Source organism: Nomascus leucogenys, chromosome 10, assembly GCF_006542625.1.
Source record: "Nomascus leucogenys isolate Asia chromosome 10, Asia_NLE_v1, whole genome shotgun sequence".
NCBI classification, from domain to species: Eukaryota; Metazoa; Chordata; class Mammalia; order Primates; family Hylobatidae; genus Nomascus; species Nomascus leucogenys.
Genome location: NC_044390.1, coordinates 22,344,573 through 22,363,713, shown reverse-complemented (window position 1 = coordinate 22,363,713; position 19,141 = coordinate 22,344,573). Strand labels below are relative to the sequence as shown.

The 19,141-nt window shown below is 37.2% G+C and overlaps 1 protein-coding gene across 2 annotated transcripts in view; it reads left to right on the top strand.

The window, feature by feature from the left end:
• The window catches only part of TMTC2 (transmembrane O-mannosyltransferase targeting cadherins 2), a 449,619-nt gene extending 434,135 nt beyond the window's left edge, over nucleotides 1-15,484 (top strand). For both annotated transcript variants that reach the window (XM_030819895.1, XM_003259608.4), the window contains one exon: nucleotides 12,833-15,484. In XM_030819895.1, the coding sequence (XP_030675755.1) occupies nucleotides 12,833-13,012 (180 nt within the window). In that variant the 3' untranslated portion in view covers nucleotides 13,013-15,484. The remainder of the gene's footprint in view (nucleotides 1-12,832) is intronic.
• The last annotated feature ends 3,657 nt before the right edge of the window (nucleotides 15,485-19,141 follow it).

Here is a 19,141-nt window from a genome sequence, read left to right as displayed (position 1 = left end):
TTACTGTGTTACTGTCTATCTCATTTCTCAGGTCTAGTAGTTGTTTTATAAATTTGGGAGCTCCAGCGTAAGTGCATATATGTTTAGGATTGTGATATTTTTCTGTCGGACAAGGCTTTTTATCATTATGTAATGCCCCTCTTTGTATTATTTAACTGCTGTTCTTTAAAGTTTGTTTTGTCTAAGAATAGCCCCTCCTGCTCACTTTTGGTGTCCATTTGCTTAAAATGTCTTTTTCTACTCTTTTACCTTATGTGAGTCTTTGTGTGTTACATGAGTCTCTTGAAGACAGCAGATAGTTGGCTGGTGAATTCTTAAACATTCTGCAATTCTGTATCTTTTAAGTGGAGCATTTAGGCCATTTACATTCAATATTAGTATTGAGACGTGAGGTACCATTCCATTCATCGTGCTGTTTGTTGCCTGCATACTTTGTTTTTGTTTTTCGTTTTTGCTGTTTAACTTGTATTTTTGTTTTATAGGTTCTGTGAGATTTATGCATTAAAGAGGTTCTGTTTCGGTGTGCTTTCAGCGTTGGTTTCAAGATTTAGATCTCCCTTTAGCAGTTCTTGTACTGGTGGCTTGGTAGTGGTGAATTCTCTCAGCATTTGTTTGTCTGAAAAAGACTGTATCTTTCCTTCATAGATGAATCTTTGTTTCGCTAGATACAAAATTCTTAGCTGAGAATTGTTTTGTTTGAGGAGGCTAAAGCTAGGGCCCCAAGCCCTTCTAGCTTGTAGGATTTCTGCTGAGAAATCTGCTGTTACTCTGATAGGTTTTCCTTTATAGGTTACCTGGTACATTTGCCTCACAGCTCTTAAGATTTTCTTTCCTTCCTTTAACTTTGGATAACCTAATGACAATGTGCCTAGGTGATGATCTGTTTGCAGTGTATTTCCCAGGTGTTATGCTTCTTGTATTTGGTTGTCTAGGGTCTCTAGCAAGGCCAGGGAAGTTTTCCTCGATTATTCCCCCAAATATGTTTTCCCAACTTTTAGATTTATCTTCTTCCTCAAAAACGCTGATTATTCTTAGGTTTCGCTGTTTACCATAATCCCAGACTTCTTGGAGGCTTTGTTCATATTTTCTTATTCTTTTTTCTTTGTCTTTGTTGGATTAGGTTAATTTGAAGGCCTTGTCTTCGAGCTCTGAATTTCTTTCTTCTACTTGTTCAGTTCTATTGCTGAGACTTTCCAGAGCATTTTGCATTTCTATAAGTATGTCCATTGTTTCCTGAAGTTTTTACCGTTCTTTATTTATGCTATTTCAGTGAATATTTCTCCCTTCACTTCTTGTATCATTTTTGTTAATTTCCTTACTTTGGACTTCGTTTTTTCTGGTGCCTCCCTGATTAGCTTAATAACTAACCTCCTGAATTCTTTTGCAGGTAAATCAGGGATTTCTTCTTGGTTTGGATCCATTGCTGGTAAACTAGTGTGATTTTTGGGAGTGTGTTAAAGAACCTTGTTTTGTCATATTACCAGAATTGGTTTTCTGGTTCCTTCTCATTTGAGTAGGCTCTATTAGGGGGAAGGTCTAGGGCTTAAGGCTGTTGTTCAGATTCTTTTGTCCCATGGTGTGTTCCCTTGATGTAATACTCTCCCCCTTTTCCTATAGATGTGGCTTCCTGTTAGCCAAGCTGTAGTGATTGTTACCTCTTTTCTGGATCTAGCCACCCAGCAAGTCTACCAGGCTCTGTGCTGGTACTGAGGGCTATCTGCACGGCATCCTACGATGTGCACCATCTGTGGGTCTCTCAGCTGTGGAAACCAGCACCTGTTCTGGTGGAGGTGGCAGGGGGGTGAAATGGACTCTTTGAGGGTTCTTAGCTTTGGTGGTTTAATGCACTCTTTTTGTGCTGGTTGGCCTCCTGCTGGGATGTGGCACTTTCCAGAGAGGATCAGCTGTGGTAGTATGGGGAGGAACAGGTGGTGGGTGGGGCCCTAGAACTCTTAAGAGTATATACCCTTCGTCTTCAGTTACCAGGGTGGGTAGGGAAGGACCATTGGTTGGGGGCAGGGCAAGGCGTGTCTGAGCTCACTCTCCTTGGGCAGGTATTGCTGCGACTGCTGTTGGAGATAGGGATGAGGTTCCCAGGTCAATGGAGTTATGTTCTTAGGAGGATTATGGGTGTCCCTGCTGTGTCATGCAGGTTGTCAGGGAAGTGGGGGAAAGCTGGCAGTCCCAGGCCTCACCCAGCTCCCACACGATCCGAAGGGCCGGTCTCACTCCCACCATACCCCCACCAACAGCACCGAGTCTGTTTCCAGGCAGTGGGCCAGCAGGCCTGAGAACTTACCCCATGCTACCCGCTTCCCAGCTATGAAAGCAAGTGTCGCTGAGTCTGTTTTCAGGCAGTGGGCAAGCGGGGCTGAGAACTTACCCCACGCTACCCGCTTCCCAGCTATGAAAGCAAGTGTCACTGAGTGTTTTCAGGCAGTGGGCAAGCGGGGCTGAGAACTTATCCCATGCTACCCGCTTCCCAGCTATGAAAGCAAGTTTCGCCGAGTCTGTTTCCAGGCAGTGGGCAGGCAGGGCCGAGAGCTTACCCCATGCTACCCACCTCCCAGCTATGAAAGCAAGTGTCGCTTTCCTTCTTCCCCCGCCTGTGGAGTCTGCACACCAGATTCATGTCCTCCCCCAGTTCTGGCCAGGAGACTTCCTGATCAGTTCAAATTCTTACAAAGTTCAGCTGGAGATTTCCTTCTCCCTGGGGCCTTTTCCCAGTGCCTCTGGCCACCCTCCTGAAGGGCCCCTGTGAGGCCAGGCAGAGATGGCTTGCTACAGAACCCAGCGAGTGCACAGAGCTTTTTTCCGCTGCTTCCTCTAGTCCTGTATTTCGCTCAGCTTTCTAAATTGACTCAGCTCCAGGCAAGGTCACAATCTTCTCCCATAATCTAGATTTTCATTTTCGCCAGTGGGGGTGTGTGTTCGGGGGCGGATGACCTCCTTTTCCCACTTCCACAGTTTGGGCACTCACAGTATTTGAGGTGTCTCCCGTGTCCTGCGGGAGCATTCCCCTTCCTTCAGAGGGTATGTGGGTCCTCTCAGATTTCCTGATTTATTCCTGCAGTTGTTCTGGAGCAAAAATTCAGCATGGAGCCTCCACATGCTGCTCTGTCTGTCCAAGTCAGAGCTGCAATCTAGTCCTGCCTCCCGTCTGCCATGATCTCTCACAGTTCTCTAGGTTTTGCATTTGAGTCATGTGAAAGATGTTCCTGTGACATTAAAGACATCAAGAAACCCAGCTTTGAAAATAGGATCATCTTTACTAAAGAATAATTTCTGGGGTAATATTCTTAAGTTAGTAGATGCACTTTAAAGTCTGTTAGAAATAACTACCACCTTTGAAATCGCTCTGTTACAATCACTGTTTGCTCTTCCCCCAAACCAAAACTGTTGGCATTTTGATAGCCATAGAAATGTATAACACCCAACACTGACAATCACACCCATCATAAAAGTTAAATGAACATTCTTGTAACACCCACTGGGACGAGGCAGATGTAGGAGGGAAGGATTGAGCACACAGGATAAAATGTGTCTCTGACAAATTGAAAGTACTCCCTTTATACAGCATTGTTGTCTTAGTTGTCATCTGTGTCTGTTTTGTTTTATTCAAAGCCATTTCAAAAGCACAAATACTGTGTTGAGAATCAAAATGAATCATTTCTATGATCTGTCAGAATTTGCCTTGCCATTGCTAGATTTTCTGTGTTGTTTTCCTTTGCTATGTCTCCAATTTTGTAAATCTTTTTTTATTTATTCAAAATATGACTGTAGTCAAAATAATACTACAAAGAACTATCATTTCTGAATTGGAAGTGTTGCATTGCTTATGGGGTTTTGTTTTATGATAGCCTTTTGTGAAGATCGTTTGTTTAATTGTATTAATCTTGCATTTTAAGTAAGGATTTATTTTTTCATTTTGCTTGGTGCCAGAAGGGTTAACGTCATGATTATCACTGCTGACAGCTTAATCCCCAAATTAATTGAAATTCAGACTCCCCTCTAGTGGGGCGACTCTTCACTCCTGGCTCTGCTCTCAGCAGTCTGCTAAAAATGTTTTTTAAAGTAACAAATTGATTTTGATGCTACCCACCAATTTCAAAAGTTCATGTCATATTCTCATTCTGAGAGTCTAAGAGACCTGAAGCAACCTGACAATTCATGTTGTCTAATATTCTCATACCCATAAGGAAATAATATCCCCTCTCCCCCACAGCTCAGTCTTAGTATCTCCTTTGTAGACACACCTGATTCTTCCTTTGAAGTAGTAGAATTTGTCTTCACGCACTGGACTGTAAACTCCTTGAAGGCAGTGAATCCGTCCTCTCTGCAGTCCTCTTCTATACTGCTTACATCAATACGTGGATAACGGTTTCAACTCCCTCTTTCGTTCTGAAGGGCGTAAATGAGACAATGAAGTTACACCTAATAGGTTGTAGTAAATGCCAAGTATGCACTTAAAATCACTTCACGCTACATACAGACTAAAAATATATATTGCTTTTGTTCTCTGCATATCCACTGTCTGGCAGAGCACATATAATAAGCGGTCAATAAATATTTGTTAAATTACACTGAGATTGGTATAGAATTTACCTCTCCTACATCAGGTTTTTCTGCTAGCACATACAAATTTGTCTTCTTTCAGCAAACATTCATTGAGAGTTTATTTTATACGCCAAAGCTTAGCACTAGCAGTATAAAGACAATTAGGATAAATTCACTGGCTTTTTCATCTTCCAGCAAAGAAGACAGACACTTATAACAAGTAGCTGTAATTCACTCTGGTAAGTAAGTGTAGCAATTAATACATGTAGACAGTACTATGGGAACATAAAGAAGTAAGCTCTGAATAAGAAACTGTTAAAATCTTTTTTTTTTTTTTAAATGAGCAGAAGTTTGTCAGAGAGGGTGGAAGAAGGACTTTGTCAGCAGAGCAGTCTACGATAAGGAATGAATGCTCAAAAGAGCCCATGACAGAAATAGAAGTTTCAGGTGGCTCAGGCACTATGTACATTGAGAGAATGTTTTGGATGTCGGGTAAAAATGGGGCTTCTTAGTACTGGCTGAAGAATTTGGATCCTTTTCTATAGGCATAAATCAAAATCTCTGAAACATGATTTGCATTTTAGAAAGACAAATAATAGGTGGGAGATAGATTGGAATAAAAAGAAACTGAAGATAGGGAAATTACAGGAGGCTGATGGAGGTTAAGGAGCGGGGTGAGATGCTAAATTTACCTGGTGCCAGTAGAAATGGAGGGTAGTAAAGAGAGGTGAAATATGAAACATATTGTTCATCTTAAATTTTTTTGTTGTCCCTGGAAAAGGAACTAAGAAGAAAACAAGGATTCTGGATTCAGAAAGGCGATAAAGGTTATTCTGCATGCTGGCCAGCTAGGAGCTGCTGTCCCCCCATATTCATTCATCCAGGATTTCCCATGGTTAACGTTGAGACATCATGGAGATCCCACTGCCTCTCCCAGAGGTCTACTGTCTGGCTGTCCAGATTTCTATCATTACCTTGAGTGAACTTATATCAAAGATTCTCTGTTTTGTTTATAATAGATTTTTCATTTTAGAAGCAGTGGCTATCTGGTTCCCAATGTTGGGAAGCAACAAGGCAGGCAGTCCTATTTAGGACCACTTTTGAGGTAGTTGGGGCTCTGTGTTCCTACCTTTCAAATATTACTATGTAGGTGATATTTTGTACGATGTTACGTTATTATCTTCCTTTATATAAATGTTAAGAACAGGTGGGTCACCAAAGAGGAAATATAAAAAGCTTATAACCTTATGAAAATGTTTTTAACCTCTCTAGTAATCAGGGAAAATAAATTAAGTGCATAGAAAGATACAGATTGAGTATTCCACGTCCAAAATGTTTGGGACCAGAAATCCCAATCTCAGATTTTAGCTTTTTCACATTTTGGAATATCTGCATTATACTTTTACCAGGTGAGAATCGAAAATCCGAAATTTGAAATGCATTTTCTTTGAGCATTATGTCTGCATTCAAACAGTTTTAGATTTTGAAGGATTTCAGATTGCAGATTTTCAGATTTGGGGTAGCCATTTCACACTATTTTGCAACTTTCAATTCAAGAAAACTTTAAAAATTAGACAATACCAAGTGTTATTAAGGATATAGAATACAGGGACTCCTGTTATATTAATGCATTTTGATACAACCACTTTGAAAAGCAATTTGGTAATAGCTAGCAAAGTCAAAGATCCCCTGTGACCCCACAATTCTTTTCCTAGAAACTCTTCCCTAAGTATATGTAGACATATGCACAAGAATTGATGGCAGCCCTCTTTTAAAGAATCTGTATTCCATCATTAAGAGAATATATTCAGTGTAATTAATGTGAAGGAACAAATCTTACATATATCAAGATGTCTAAGTCTGAAAAATAAAATGTTGAACAAAATTTCAAGTTTCAAATGGGTGTTTGGCAAGATGGCATTCCAGAATGGATGATGCCTAATATATAAAATTAAAACTTATAAATAATATTTACATTTGCTATGGGTACACAAAGAGTAAAAGTGTGAAAAGTGTACTGGACTGTTAAGTACCAATTTCAGGATTGTAGTTTTCTCCTGGGGATGATCAGGAATAGGATAGGGAGAGAGATTTAGGGGCTTCAGTTGTATTTATAAAGTTATATTTGTTAGGCAAGTATACAATGTTTGTTGTAGTCTGTGAAATTTTTTATGCCTAAAATATAATTTAAAAACCTGCATATGGCTCTAGTCATATGTTTCTTTATTCATTTTGTCAATCAGCCATCAATCTATACAGCTACCTATTTGTTTATTCTTTTATTTCTGTCAGAATTATTTTATTTTAGTAATCCAAAAAAGGATGATAAGGGCCTGAACCAAGTTGGAAAAAAGGGGTAGGATATAATTTGAAGACAGAGCGAACAGCGATTTGGGGGTAAAGTTATCAAGACTTAACAATTGGATGTGAGTATGTATATGGTTGGGGGGGGCAAGGAATCCAAAATAATTTATGTAGTTTCTAGCTTGCATCAAACCATTAAGCATGCCAATGAAACAAAGGAGGAGAGTGATGTTGAAAGTGAAAGCAATGAGGTATTTAACATTCTTTTTTTTTTTTTCCTGAAGCTTAACAGGTTATCTTAAAAACTTTAATTTGGTAATTATTTATTAAATATCTGCCATGTATAAGGCACAAATAAATATAAAGAGATCCATTAAATGTATGCATAAATGCCTTTTCATTAATATGTTTCTTAAAATGTTTATACTATTCATTTTTAAGCATCATGGTACAGTTGCTGCTTCAGTAAATTCAATTGGGCAAGCAATTTCAACTGAATACAGTTGAATGCCAGTATGCAGCCTTCATTAAGTTATTTGACAGCTACTTTAAAAAGAGTGAGAATCCATCAAAAAGTTCAGACTGCAAACTCATTTAAGTTTGCAAATTATATTCATAAGGACAGTCGAAGGTAGTTATCTTGAAAATATCCCAAAGATGTGTTGTATATTAATTGAGTAATGACTAGGTAAGGCTAACCTCAGTCACTCTTTTTAAAAAAGTTATTTAGTTTACACAACAGTAAATATGCAAGTCAGGATAATTTTAGAAACATGAGTAAATCCTTTGAATGGAGATAAATTTATTTAAGCAATTAGAAATATTGGTCTGTTATCTCTGTCTTCATCTTTCTCATAACTCTTCTTGCCTGTTGATTATCCTTCATAAAAGGGAAATGGCCACAGAGACCAATGGGATACAGGAGAGCCCAATACTGCAGGGGTATCCAACACCTGACTAAATAGAATATCTCAACCAAACCCTTTTCTCTTTTGTTTTCTTCAGAGACCCACTCAGTTCGTCTATTCAGAGTTCTGCAGTACTCCTGCTCCCAATAGAAACATGTATTCCCGACCCTAAATCCACATATAGTCTTACTATTCCTCCTCTGTCATTTTCTTTCCAATCCTACATGATAAGCTTAGGCCAGAACAATGATTTTGTTTTCCAATCCTGTGTGTTCACGATACCGTGTGAGCTCAGCTGCATTCCTTGAGAGTCTCAAGGGCCTTAAACTAGAATCAGACCTCCATCATCTTGCCTTTGCTCTACCCACCACAATATACATTCATTATTTTAAATTTTGCATATTTCCTCCACAGTTGAAGAAATAATCCAAAGACCACAGTAAAATAACAAGGCAGAAATCCCTAGCGACTTAAAAAAATGTATCATTTTCTGTTTCAGTATGGCTGCCAGTCAGCCCCTTTGATGTAAAGCATCTGTCCTCTTCAAGGAAACAAAGAATGTCTGGTTCTCCTTTCTAGCCTGTGAAGTAGGACATGGTGTCATTTGTTGTACAGAACCAGGAGCCCCATGTTACTGAGCTGCAAGCTACTGACTGCTTTGGTTAACATACTGAAAATTGGCCGGGCGCGGTGGCTCAAGCCTGTAATCCCAGCACTTTGGGAGGCCGAGGCGGGCGGATCACGAGGTCAGGAGATCGAGACCATCCTGGCTAACACGGTGAAACCCCGTCTCTACTAAAAATACAAAAAAATTAGCTGGGCGTGGTGGCGGGTGCCTGTAGTCCCAGCTACTCAGGAGGCTGAGGCAGGAGAATGGTGTGAACCCGGGAGGCGGAGCTTGCAGTGAGCCGAGATCGCGCCACTGCAGTCCAGCCTGGGCGACAGGGCAAGACTCTGTCTCAAAAAAAAAAAAAAACCATACTGAAAATTTCATCAGTTGTCTTTAATAAAAGACCATGTGCATAGGGAAAGACCTGAGCAGTTGTCATTGAGTTTCTCTTCCCCAGCCCATGAGCTACAGCTGGCAGAGAACAACGACACCACTATGTAATCAGCCAGTTACCTGAAATTTTTGCATTTCAGTATTAGAGTTAGGTAGACTTTGAGTCTGTTTAGAAAACTTCATGTGTTCTTATTTGGTTATCAAAAGGCTTTTCATACCTTCTCCTTCTGTCTAATAACGTTTAGTCATTTATGGCTTCTGCTTAAAAAAAAAAAAAAAAGATTATTTGAACATTTGCTAACTTAAATAATTGAATGACCAAGAGAAGAATTCTATTTTGGGGGAGGGTAGGTGTTCTATCCTCTGACATACTTTGTTCTATACGTTAGAACCTCTTATAGGAAATTTAATCACAGAAGCTATGAAATGGTATAATCTATGATCTAGAAATTACCTCTGGAACAGTGCTTATCAAATTTTAATGAGCATACAAGGCACCTGGGTTTTCTTGTTAAAATTCAAATTCTGATTCAGTAGATGGGGCCTGAAATTCTGCATTTCTGTCAAGCTGCCAGGTAATGCTGATGCAACTCCCTGAACTATAGTGCTCAGCTAGAAGAACTGAAGGAATTCAGTCCAGTGGGCATCCATTAAACTTCCCTAGCACAGATGTAGAGGGGAGACATGACAGGCTTAAAAGATAAAGCCCCTGTCTTTGAAGAGAGAAAACAACCATGTTGTAAAAAGTAGAGTCTATACCCCGTCTTATTCATCGATTTTTAATAAACACATGAAATTTTTTATGTCAGAATAGACGTTGACACTTTCAAAGCAGTTATCTAGGGCAGTGATACTTATTACATATGTCACATCTTAGCATATCTGTATAAATTTCATGTTTCCTTCACTCAAGAAGTTATTGTGATGTTTTATGCATTACATAATGCACATTTGTAGGTTTTTGAAATAAATTTTATTTTACTAAAATAGCCATTTACATTCACACCAAAATGTTATAGCTGAACCTGAAATGTATAGCTGCTTAAATATATTGAATAATATTCTTAAATATTCACATTTTTAGTCTCCATATATTTTTAGTCATTAGGGGAAGCAATTAATGAGTATACGTGGGCTTTCCTGAGAGCTGTTATCCCATGGTAACTGATTATTTTTGTTTAATGAGTAACACACTGGTGTGGATAATGCAAAATTAAAGTTATTAACAAAAACCCCATTACAATTAGCATTTAGAACTCATTCATCAGAACAGATTTAACTTCCTAGATGAATTTTCTTAGACTAATATTAAAATACAAGATTTGTTTCATCATTTGATGGCGGGTAGGTAACTCCATAAGTGTTTGAAGGACAGAGAAGCCTCAGGCTGCAATTTAGTAATAATAGTAAGGTCCATTTATGTGGCATGATCGACTTTACCATCCATTTTCGCATCTACCTTTTACAGGTTTAACCTTAAAAAGGCTAGAAAGCTAGTAAACATGAAGCCAGTTCAGAAATCCTCAGTTTTTAGATTCAGTGGTTGTTCAGGCACACTAACAAGGAGGTTCTACTTTGTGTTTTTGAAATGACAAGGAAAAGGAAAGGAAAACGACAATAATGTGGGTATTCTCATATGATATTTACAGCAACAAAATGCTGGCATCCCATTTGTAAAGGAAACTGAGATTACAAGCCCTCACCCAACTTGTTCAAGTGCCCACATCTCTGTGGTAGAGCTGGTATTTGAACCTAAGCAGTCTGACTCCATAACCTCTGAGTGTTTTTAATAATCCCTTTGAGTTGAAATAATAGATACAGACACTATAGGTGCAGACACTTTGGTAATAAAGTGATTCAAGAAATAATGACTATCCCACAGAGCCATCTGTTTTCTCTCAACCTCATCACTGGTCCTCTTCCATTTCTGGTTGGTAAGGAATGGTCTCCAACAGTGGTTCTCCCTCCCTATTTCCACTCTTCCCACTCAGGATAGCAGGAATCTGAACATTGTATCTACTTAGCATCTTTAGTAATTTAGGCTGTGAGCACACTTCACCATCAGTTTAGTGGCTGTTTATTGATAGTTTTGCTAAGCACTGTGAGGGGACATAATTCAGAAATGTGTCCAAGCTGCAAGGAACTCAGGATAATAACAGTGGTGTGATAACGAAGTTCTTTTAGGAAGACAGAGTAGGTGGTGTTATTTTCAGTTTCCAATGTGGAGCTTTTCACTGCACATGTCATTTAGAGCTATGTTTATTTGGATTGGTGTTTAAAATTAGAAATTGACCATCTGTATTTTTCTTGATAAGTATGGAGTCATCCTGACCAAAAAGGTTTTTGAAGGTCAGGAATAGCTTATATTTGCAGCATTACTTTTGTAAAAGAGAAAATGATATAGAAAGGTTTAAAAATAATGCCCAGTAGTTGAAGATTTAAGGGAATTTTAGTATCTATATCCAGAGACATATGTAGCCATTGAAATCAAAATTTTAAAGACTGCCCAACAACATAAAAATCACAAACATGTATGTGCTAGACTTCAAGAAAAATGAGATAAGGAAAAGTGATCATGATATTTGTAGTGTGTCTAATTTATACCTGCACTCTGCTATGTGTATTTGTTTAATTTTTTCATTGTATCTTTCTAACAGCATGCAAAGAAGTTGATATTATTTCAGTATTTCACAAATGAAGGAAGGGCACAGATGTGTTAGGGGATTTCACCATGGTCATTGACAGTGGTTAAACAGGAACTCAAACCTAGATCTCTTAAAAATCCAAATCCCCCAAGTCAATTTATTCTAAGCTATCCTACCCTCCCCTGTAAACTTGCTTTTGGTTCAGAAATAATTAATTTTACAGTAAAGAGTAGAGTCACATGAATTCAGCTGAAAAGTGCATGTCTTGTGAAAACACCAGATCTTAAAAATAATTGTGATTTTGGACTTTAGCACAGAATTGAAGGACAATTAATAGTTGACATGATCTACAAAATGAAAATGTAATCATAGCATAAACACTTTAATTTTATCTGATATTTGAAATATGCATTTGTGTAACTGCCAAGATATTATCTGCTTTCTGTTAGCCAGAATGTTCCAGGGACAGGAGCAGAACAGCCTTATTTATATAGAGCAAGCAAAATATATTTTCCTTTGGGAGGGACTTTTGCTGTTGTTAACTAATGTCTGAGAATTTGGGGATGAAAACCTTTGTATTAAACTGGTGCAACATAACTCATGCCATGTAAAAAACATTTTTAACCTTTTTTCCCCATGCGATAGCTTTGTATTGCAATTATTATGCATTACTGAAAATTCTATGAGAATTACTTAACTACTTTTTAATAAGTAATGTAAAATTTTTCTTAGAAAGCTTTCATTTTTCTCTGCCATATTTTATCTGTTTGGATTTTTTACTTCACTCTATGGTAAACATTCATCATTAGAGGTTAAACACTGTTTGGCTTTTAAAAATAAAGACTTTGTCTTCTTAAACTACTCAGGTTTGAAAAGGGCTTTAGTGGTTGCATTTTAATTTTTTTCAGGATTTTTATCCAAAAACATCCGTAAAATTTCATAGTTTAATTGTTTTGTGTTAAAAGCCTGGGATATTGCTAAGAAGAGAAAACAAAGAATGAGTGGATATAGATTTGTCAACTTTACCCACTTATTTTTTATTTCTTGTCATTGAGTTGAAATTTTTATAAATTCTTTCCATCTGAAATTGTATCACTTTTAAAGGTTTTTTTCTCAAATAGTACCATCTGATTAGGCTTTTAGATCTTCATATGTTACCTCTGCCTTCTCATTAAAGAAAAAATACTATTTCTCTAGAAGCCTGTCCTTTTTAAAGCACAAAGTAACAGCAGGTGTTTGAAAACTTTCCATCTTCCTAATTATCTTTATCTGTTTGTATAAATTGCTAAATTGCTTTCACAAAATGCCTCTAGACATGAGGGAATCATTTGCATAAGTGGATGAAGATTTTTGTTTTCCATGAAGGAAAGCTTGAAACGGCCTCCTAATTGTTTTCCTTCTTTCTCTTGTTGCAGTATCCGGCTGCTCTGATGAACCTAGGAGCCATTCTGCACCTCAATGGCAGACTCCAGAAGGCAGAGGCCAACTACCTGCGGGCCCTGCAGCTCAAGCCAGACGATGTCATCACACAGTCCAATCTCCGCAAACTGTGGAACATCATGGAAAAACAAGGCTTAAAGACTTCTAAGACCTGACACAGGAGGCAGAAGCCCGTCCTCCTCCATTTTTAAAAGCTGGCTTCCTTAGCAGACAGAACTTCCCAGCAGTGCTATGACAAGAGCTGGTGTTAGACTTCAAGACCAGGGCAGAGGTCATTGAGGTCACTACCACTTCTGGAAGAATCTACTTTGCTGTCAGCACAGCTGTTAACACCAAAAAGGGGAAGGCCGGAAACCTCCTGGAGGATGTCATTGTTACCCATAGACTGTAAACCAGAGCACTTAAAACAGAATCTTTTGGCATTCTTAAAAGGGAGGGGTGGGTGTATAAGTCACAGATTTTGTTCATTTTCTGAAAGCTAATTTCAAAATTATCTTGTTCCTTAAACACTGTGAGAGGAAGTCAGAGTGTCCATTCAGCCATGGCAAACAGTTAGGGTTAAGTGTTACTAGGGAGTGATAAACGCGTAGTGTGAGTCCCAGTGAGCCGCCGGTTGTCCTAACGCTGCTGTCTTCCCTCTTTGGGACAGCCTTCTTATCAATTTCTGAAGCTTAGAACAGTTTTTTTAATACTGTGTCAAGATCTGTCAGAATCTGCTATGTTTCTTGACCAGTGCACATAATGTTTTATGATTTGGATGTCAGAGGCTTCATTCTTTTGGACATCGTTTGCTTTTTATGTTCTGAAAAGGGTATGGAGAGTAGAGCTAACCATACTTCACACTTGAGTTGTATGAGGGACTGCGGAGGCCTTATATGTGTCAGGCAGGCATTTTTTAGATTTTAATACGGCCAATATTTCCCCCAAACTGCCCAGTAGAATTCATTGTATTCTTTTGAAATTACCTTTAAAAATGGCTATTCCTGGAGAATGTGCAAGCTCATATAAGGATAAAGGACAGGGGAGGAGTTTGTAAGCCTTGCAGTTCCAATAACTAACCAACAGGTTATTAGACAAAAGGCAAGGTGTTTTGTGCTTCTCAGATGTTGCTGGTTTAGGAGTGTATGATGATGCTTGCCAGTGATTTTGTATTTTGGAAAGGGTAGGTATCAAATGTTAATCACTTTTTAATAGGTACCTAAACAGCAATGCTGATAAATGTTCAAGGAATTATTTTCATCTTATTTTGCTCTTCTCAAAAGGCATCAAAAACAACTTATTTGAAGCTGCAAGAGAGTGTAGCATTAGCCTGCATGTTTCTAGGTCTTCTCAAGTGCTTTTCTCAGTTGAAAACTATTTTTCACTAGCAAATTTGGTATTTTATTTCATTACCTGTTAGTAACCACTTCAATGATCATTTCCCAAGAAAAAGACTACAAATTAGGTAGAGAACAACATTTTTATTGAACATTTTTTGGCTTGCAATCAAACTTTGCCACTAAAAATTAACTTCATAAAACACTGGTCCATTATCAACTTCTTCACAGAGAAAGTAGCTATACTATACCCTACATATTTATTTATTTATTATTCTACCATAGCAGAATAACAAAACTTGATGCATTAAGCCAGTTCTTTGCAACTGAAAATTACCTGTTTCTCCTTCCCTTTTACACTCCATGTATATATGATCAGCTTCTCCATTAAAAAGAAGCTGGACATGCAAATACATCATATTATGTTTTCTCCATATTTTATGTTTTTCTATGTATCTGAATACAGTGGGATAAATAATTGAAAGTAGTGTTCCTATGGCATTAGTGTTTTTGTGAGAAGGGTAAATGTAGCGAGAAAGGTTTTTTCATGGCATTAATAAGAAAGCCCTTCTGTAATATATATATTATTTTGTAAACATTTCACTGAAGGGCCAAAAGTTAAATTATAACTAAATCACTGTGTTTTCAGAATGATATTTAACAACAAACCCATGGTCAAACCAAAATAGTGGGTTGAAGTGTATTATTCATCTTTTAGTGCATTGGCAATTGCAAAAAAAAAAAGGAATTTAATATAAGGCTATAGAGATTAATTCAGTGTCTAACATTTGTATTTATTTAAATAGTTATTGACCTATGATGACTTTCTAGTCTTAACATTTTATCTTTTTATTGTTGTTGTTCTTCCTTTCAAAGACGTGGTTCTTAATAGGTTCACTGAATGCACAGTTGAGGCACTTCTTGTGACACCAGTGCCCAAGTAGCGTTAATAATTGGGCCTGTGTCATAAAATGCACGGATCATTAATAACTAAATGTCCCTGACACTTTTCACTACAGGGCTGGACTTAGTAACTGACCAACTTCGGGGGGAGGGTTGGGGGCGAGGGGGGGTGGGCGTTAGAACATGATCAAAAAATGTCTCCGCTCAGGGATTTATGGTGGATTATTGCAGACAGTGCTAAAAATATAGAGCACAAGACAAGTTTACTAAATTAAAATTTTATTTTTTGAGAAACTGTTATTTGTATAAATTATCAAGATTTGTAGGCTTTCCTTTTGTAGAAATAATTGTTTTATGTGCCAGAGAATTTCAATTTTGTTTTCAACAATAAAGCATTGATAAGAAATATATTGTGTAAGCCGTTTTTAAATCTTCTACAGCAACAACACTTAAACTCTGAAGTTTTAACGAAACTAAGTAAGAGATTAAAAAGAGTAGAGGTTGAGCATCGAATAGAGACACATTGTGGTTAATGTATAATTAATAATCATCATTTTTTAAAGTTATTGTAATGCAAGTAAGCATTGCCAATATCACCCTGTTTACCATACTTAGAAAAGATGACAAAGTTTGTTTTGTTTTCTTTGGTTGATGAACTATGGGAAAAGATGCTATGAAGTAATCCAAGAAGGGCAAATTTATAAGTTTCTGGCTTCAGTAGATTGTTTGGTAAAAATCGCCATGTTTAGAAGACCTTGAATCTCTAGTTCTGGTCTTGGATGTAAGCACACCCCTATTCTGCTGAGAAATGTGAGTGCAGTGCATTCAGGAGTCAGTTATAAGGAAAGGTTGGGTCCTAGACATGGTGCACAGTGACAGAGAATTCAGCACTCTTGTTAAAATTGTTATGTCACATGATTATATATTGCCTGTTTCCTCTATTATGGGATAAAAGTTAGCTGTGAGGACTTTCATGTTAAACATCCTATGGATGTGTGAGGTTATTTTCCACTTTTACAGATAAGGAAACTAAGACTCAGAGGTATGAAACAACCTACCCAATGTCACTAAGGTAGCAAGCAGCAAGCCTGTCCCCAAGTTGTCTGATGATGTGTCCTGAGTCATGTGGGCACTCAATCATTGAACAAGAGGTCTGGGTATCAGCCCTCTTGGCATTTCTCTAGTGACTTCATTTCCACAAATCACATTCTCTACCTCTCGGCAGACAATCGTGAGGATTAAAGGAGGTAATTCATTAAAAAATCTTTAAGATTTAGAATGTAACAGTCAAAAAAAAAAGACTTCAGTGTTCATGTAGTTAAATCCATTTACCTTCCACCTGAGGAGTATTAAGCCTTGCAAGTTAAGTGATGTAACAAAGATCTCAAAACTGGATAGTGGCAGCACACACCAGGCTAAAGAAATTTGTTAAAAGTTATTGCTATATGAGGAATTGTATAATTGATTTTTTTAATGAAGGTATAGTTTGAAGTTGGATTGGAGCACTGTCACTATACTTGGAAACCAATGAAGGCAGGGACCATATTTTTGGGGGGGACTTTATTCTCCAGCCCAGCAATTGTTGAGAAGAAGACTCTAAAATATACCATAAATGAAAACTCTATCTGTCATATGCCCATGAGATATGATTTTTTTTAAGTCATTTTCTAAAACAGTTGAGATTTGGGGATTTGCTGATTTACTATTTTCACCTGAGTGATACTAGTTTTTCACATAGTATATTTTTCCAGTAAAAAGAAAGAAAATACCTTTAAATCTTGGCTGTTCTTTCTATTACAAGGAAAGGAATTGGGTTTCCATAAATAATTTAAGAATTAGGATAATTTCAATTTATTTGTACGTACCTTTGTAATATGATTTCTCAATTTAAATGTTATTTTCAGTACTACAGAATGTGCTTCCTACTATTCAAAACTCAACTTGCATTGGAACTATTACACACTGTAAAGCTAGAGCAAGCTGCATGGTAATGCGGTTGTGCTATTATGCTTGGTTTTGCAGTAGAAAAAGATGCGTGTGTACTAAGACTTTAACTTGCTGTGTCATTTTGGGTGGTCTTCCTGCAGGATGCAATCAGAGAGGCCTTAAGAGTCAGCTTTCATTCCATCTGCCGCTTCACCGCATATTGGCCTTTTGTTGTTGTTGTTCTATAGAGATTTGAGATGTATTTTTTCTCCCTGGAGGACTGCTGGGTTTAAGTTTCTTGTTAACTTGAAATTCCTGTGAAGTTTTTCTTCTACGTTTCCCAAAACCTTCCCCCAACTTCTTACAGCTGCTCTCTGATGTTATTGTGCTATTTAATTGTCTGCTTCCAGAGAGTGGAGAGATATACTAACAACTTTTTTAGCTAGAAAATTCGCAGATCAAATGAGAAAGTTATAAACCTATGAGACAATGTGGTGAGATCATTTAAAAATACCTATAGGAATCTAAGTTAATGTAGTATCTAAAATGGTGTTTGGGAAAAGTTTCTGGAGGTTCCCAAAAGGAGAGAGGCAAGATGGAGAGAGAAGGGATAGACACATGGAAAATTGACTGTTAATTGTCCTTAATAATTATTAAGCTTTTGTTGGAGAGGTAGAGGATTTGATAGAACAGTTTGAGACTGTCTGTGTTCTTTTTGGTTGGCCAGTAATCTACCAAGATAGGGTCGCTGTACTGGAAAAGAAAGTGTAACAAGTGAGTGAATAATACAACCACAGGAGAGGCTGGAAAAATGTGCAACCAATTTGAAGTCTAGACTAGAACTAGCTATCTGTTCTGATAGGAAATAGATTTAATTTTTCTCCTACCTTTTTTGGATTTGACAGGTTTATCACTTATTCAAGGCAAAGCTATCAACCATTCTCTAGTCAGATGGAGTGAATAGATTTCTATATTTCGAGTAATAGCTCAGGACTTGTAGAAACACTTTTTCTAATAATTTTCTGTCATGTCTCTTTCCTTTCCATCCTAGTAGACTCAAAATAAAATAACTCCTGAGTCCTTTGTCTTGGCAATATCATTGAACAACTAGAGACTATAATACAAGTTTTCAAAAATGTATTGAGGGAGAAATCAAGCAATTTAATTTGTTTTCAAAAATACTTAAAATACCCTAAAGGAATTAAAGTGTCTTTTTTGCAGCTGGATATTTCTCTCATATAATATAAAGGACAATTTCATACCAGAAAATCAGAACTGATGAGGGATGAGGGGGCAAGTGTATGTGTGTAGGGTGTGGAAATAGTGCTTACCTTTGATTTTAATGTGGGCCCTTTTTATAATTTCATTTAGCATGTAATGGCTAAATCACAATTAGCTTTTTCTTTCTGAAGACAACTTATTAAGTAGTTAGAACCAATTAGTAATCTCAATAGATTTTTTTATTCTTTTTTGTGCTATTTTAAATATGTTGTTATGCTTAATGTCTGTGGACATTTTATGCTTCCTTTACAATGATGACTTACTATTCTATAAATGTGCCTTTGCCAATAGTATAATAATGATAATTTGGGAAATTTCACTGGAATTATGTTTCAGGGTATGTTTTTTTAAAACTGTCCTATGCCAATAAATATTTTGATGTTACTACATACTATTCTATTAAAATTTTATGATTTTGCATATATTATATGGAAAAGTATAACAATATTTTGTTGTATTTGAACCCCTTGATGATATTTATCATCATTACCCATTACCCTGTTGATGATATTTATAAAATGTAACAAAGCATACGTTTTCCTATAAAATTAGTTAAGGAAGTTTCTTGGTTAATTTGTTCTCATTTCTGTTTATAGAACCAATTATTGTTTGAAGGCCTATTTCAAATTTTTGCTTTTTGAGTAATGATGAGGATGAGTTAATCTGTTGCTATTTCTCAAGTAGCCAAAAAGTAATAACTCTTAGAAATCAATCACAATATGAGAGAGCAAGAGAAAACAGATTTGGTCTAGGCACCATACAAACAAAGAAGGTGTGGCTTGGGGCAGTTAATTGATATGGCTAAACTTACTCATTCACAGTAGAGCCAATGTAACACATAAAATGTTGAGGTAATAG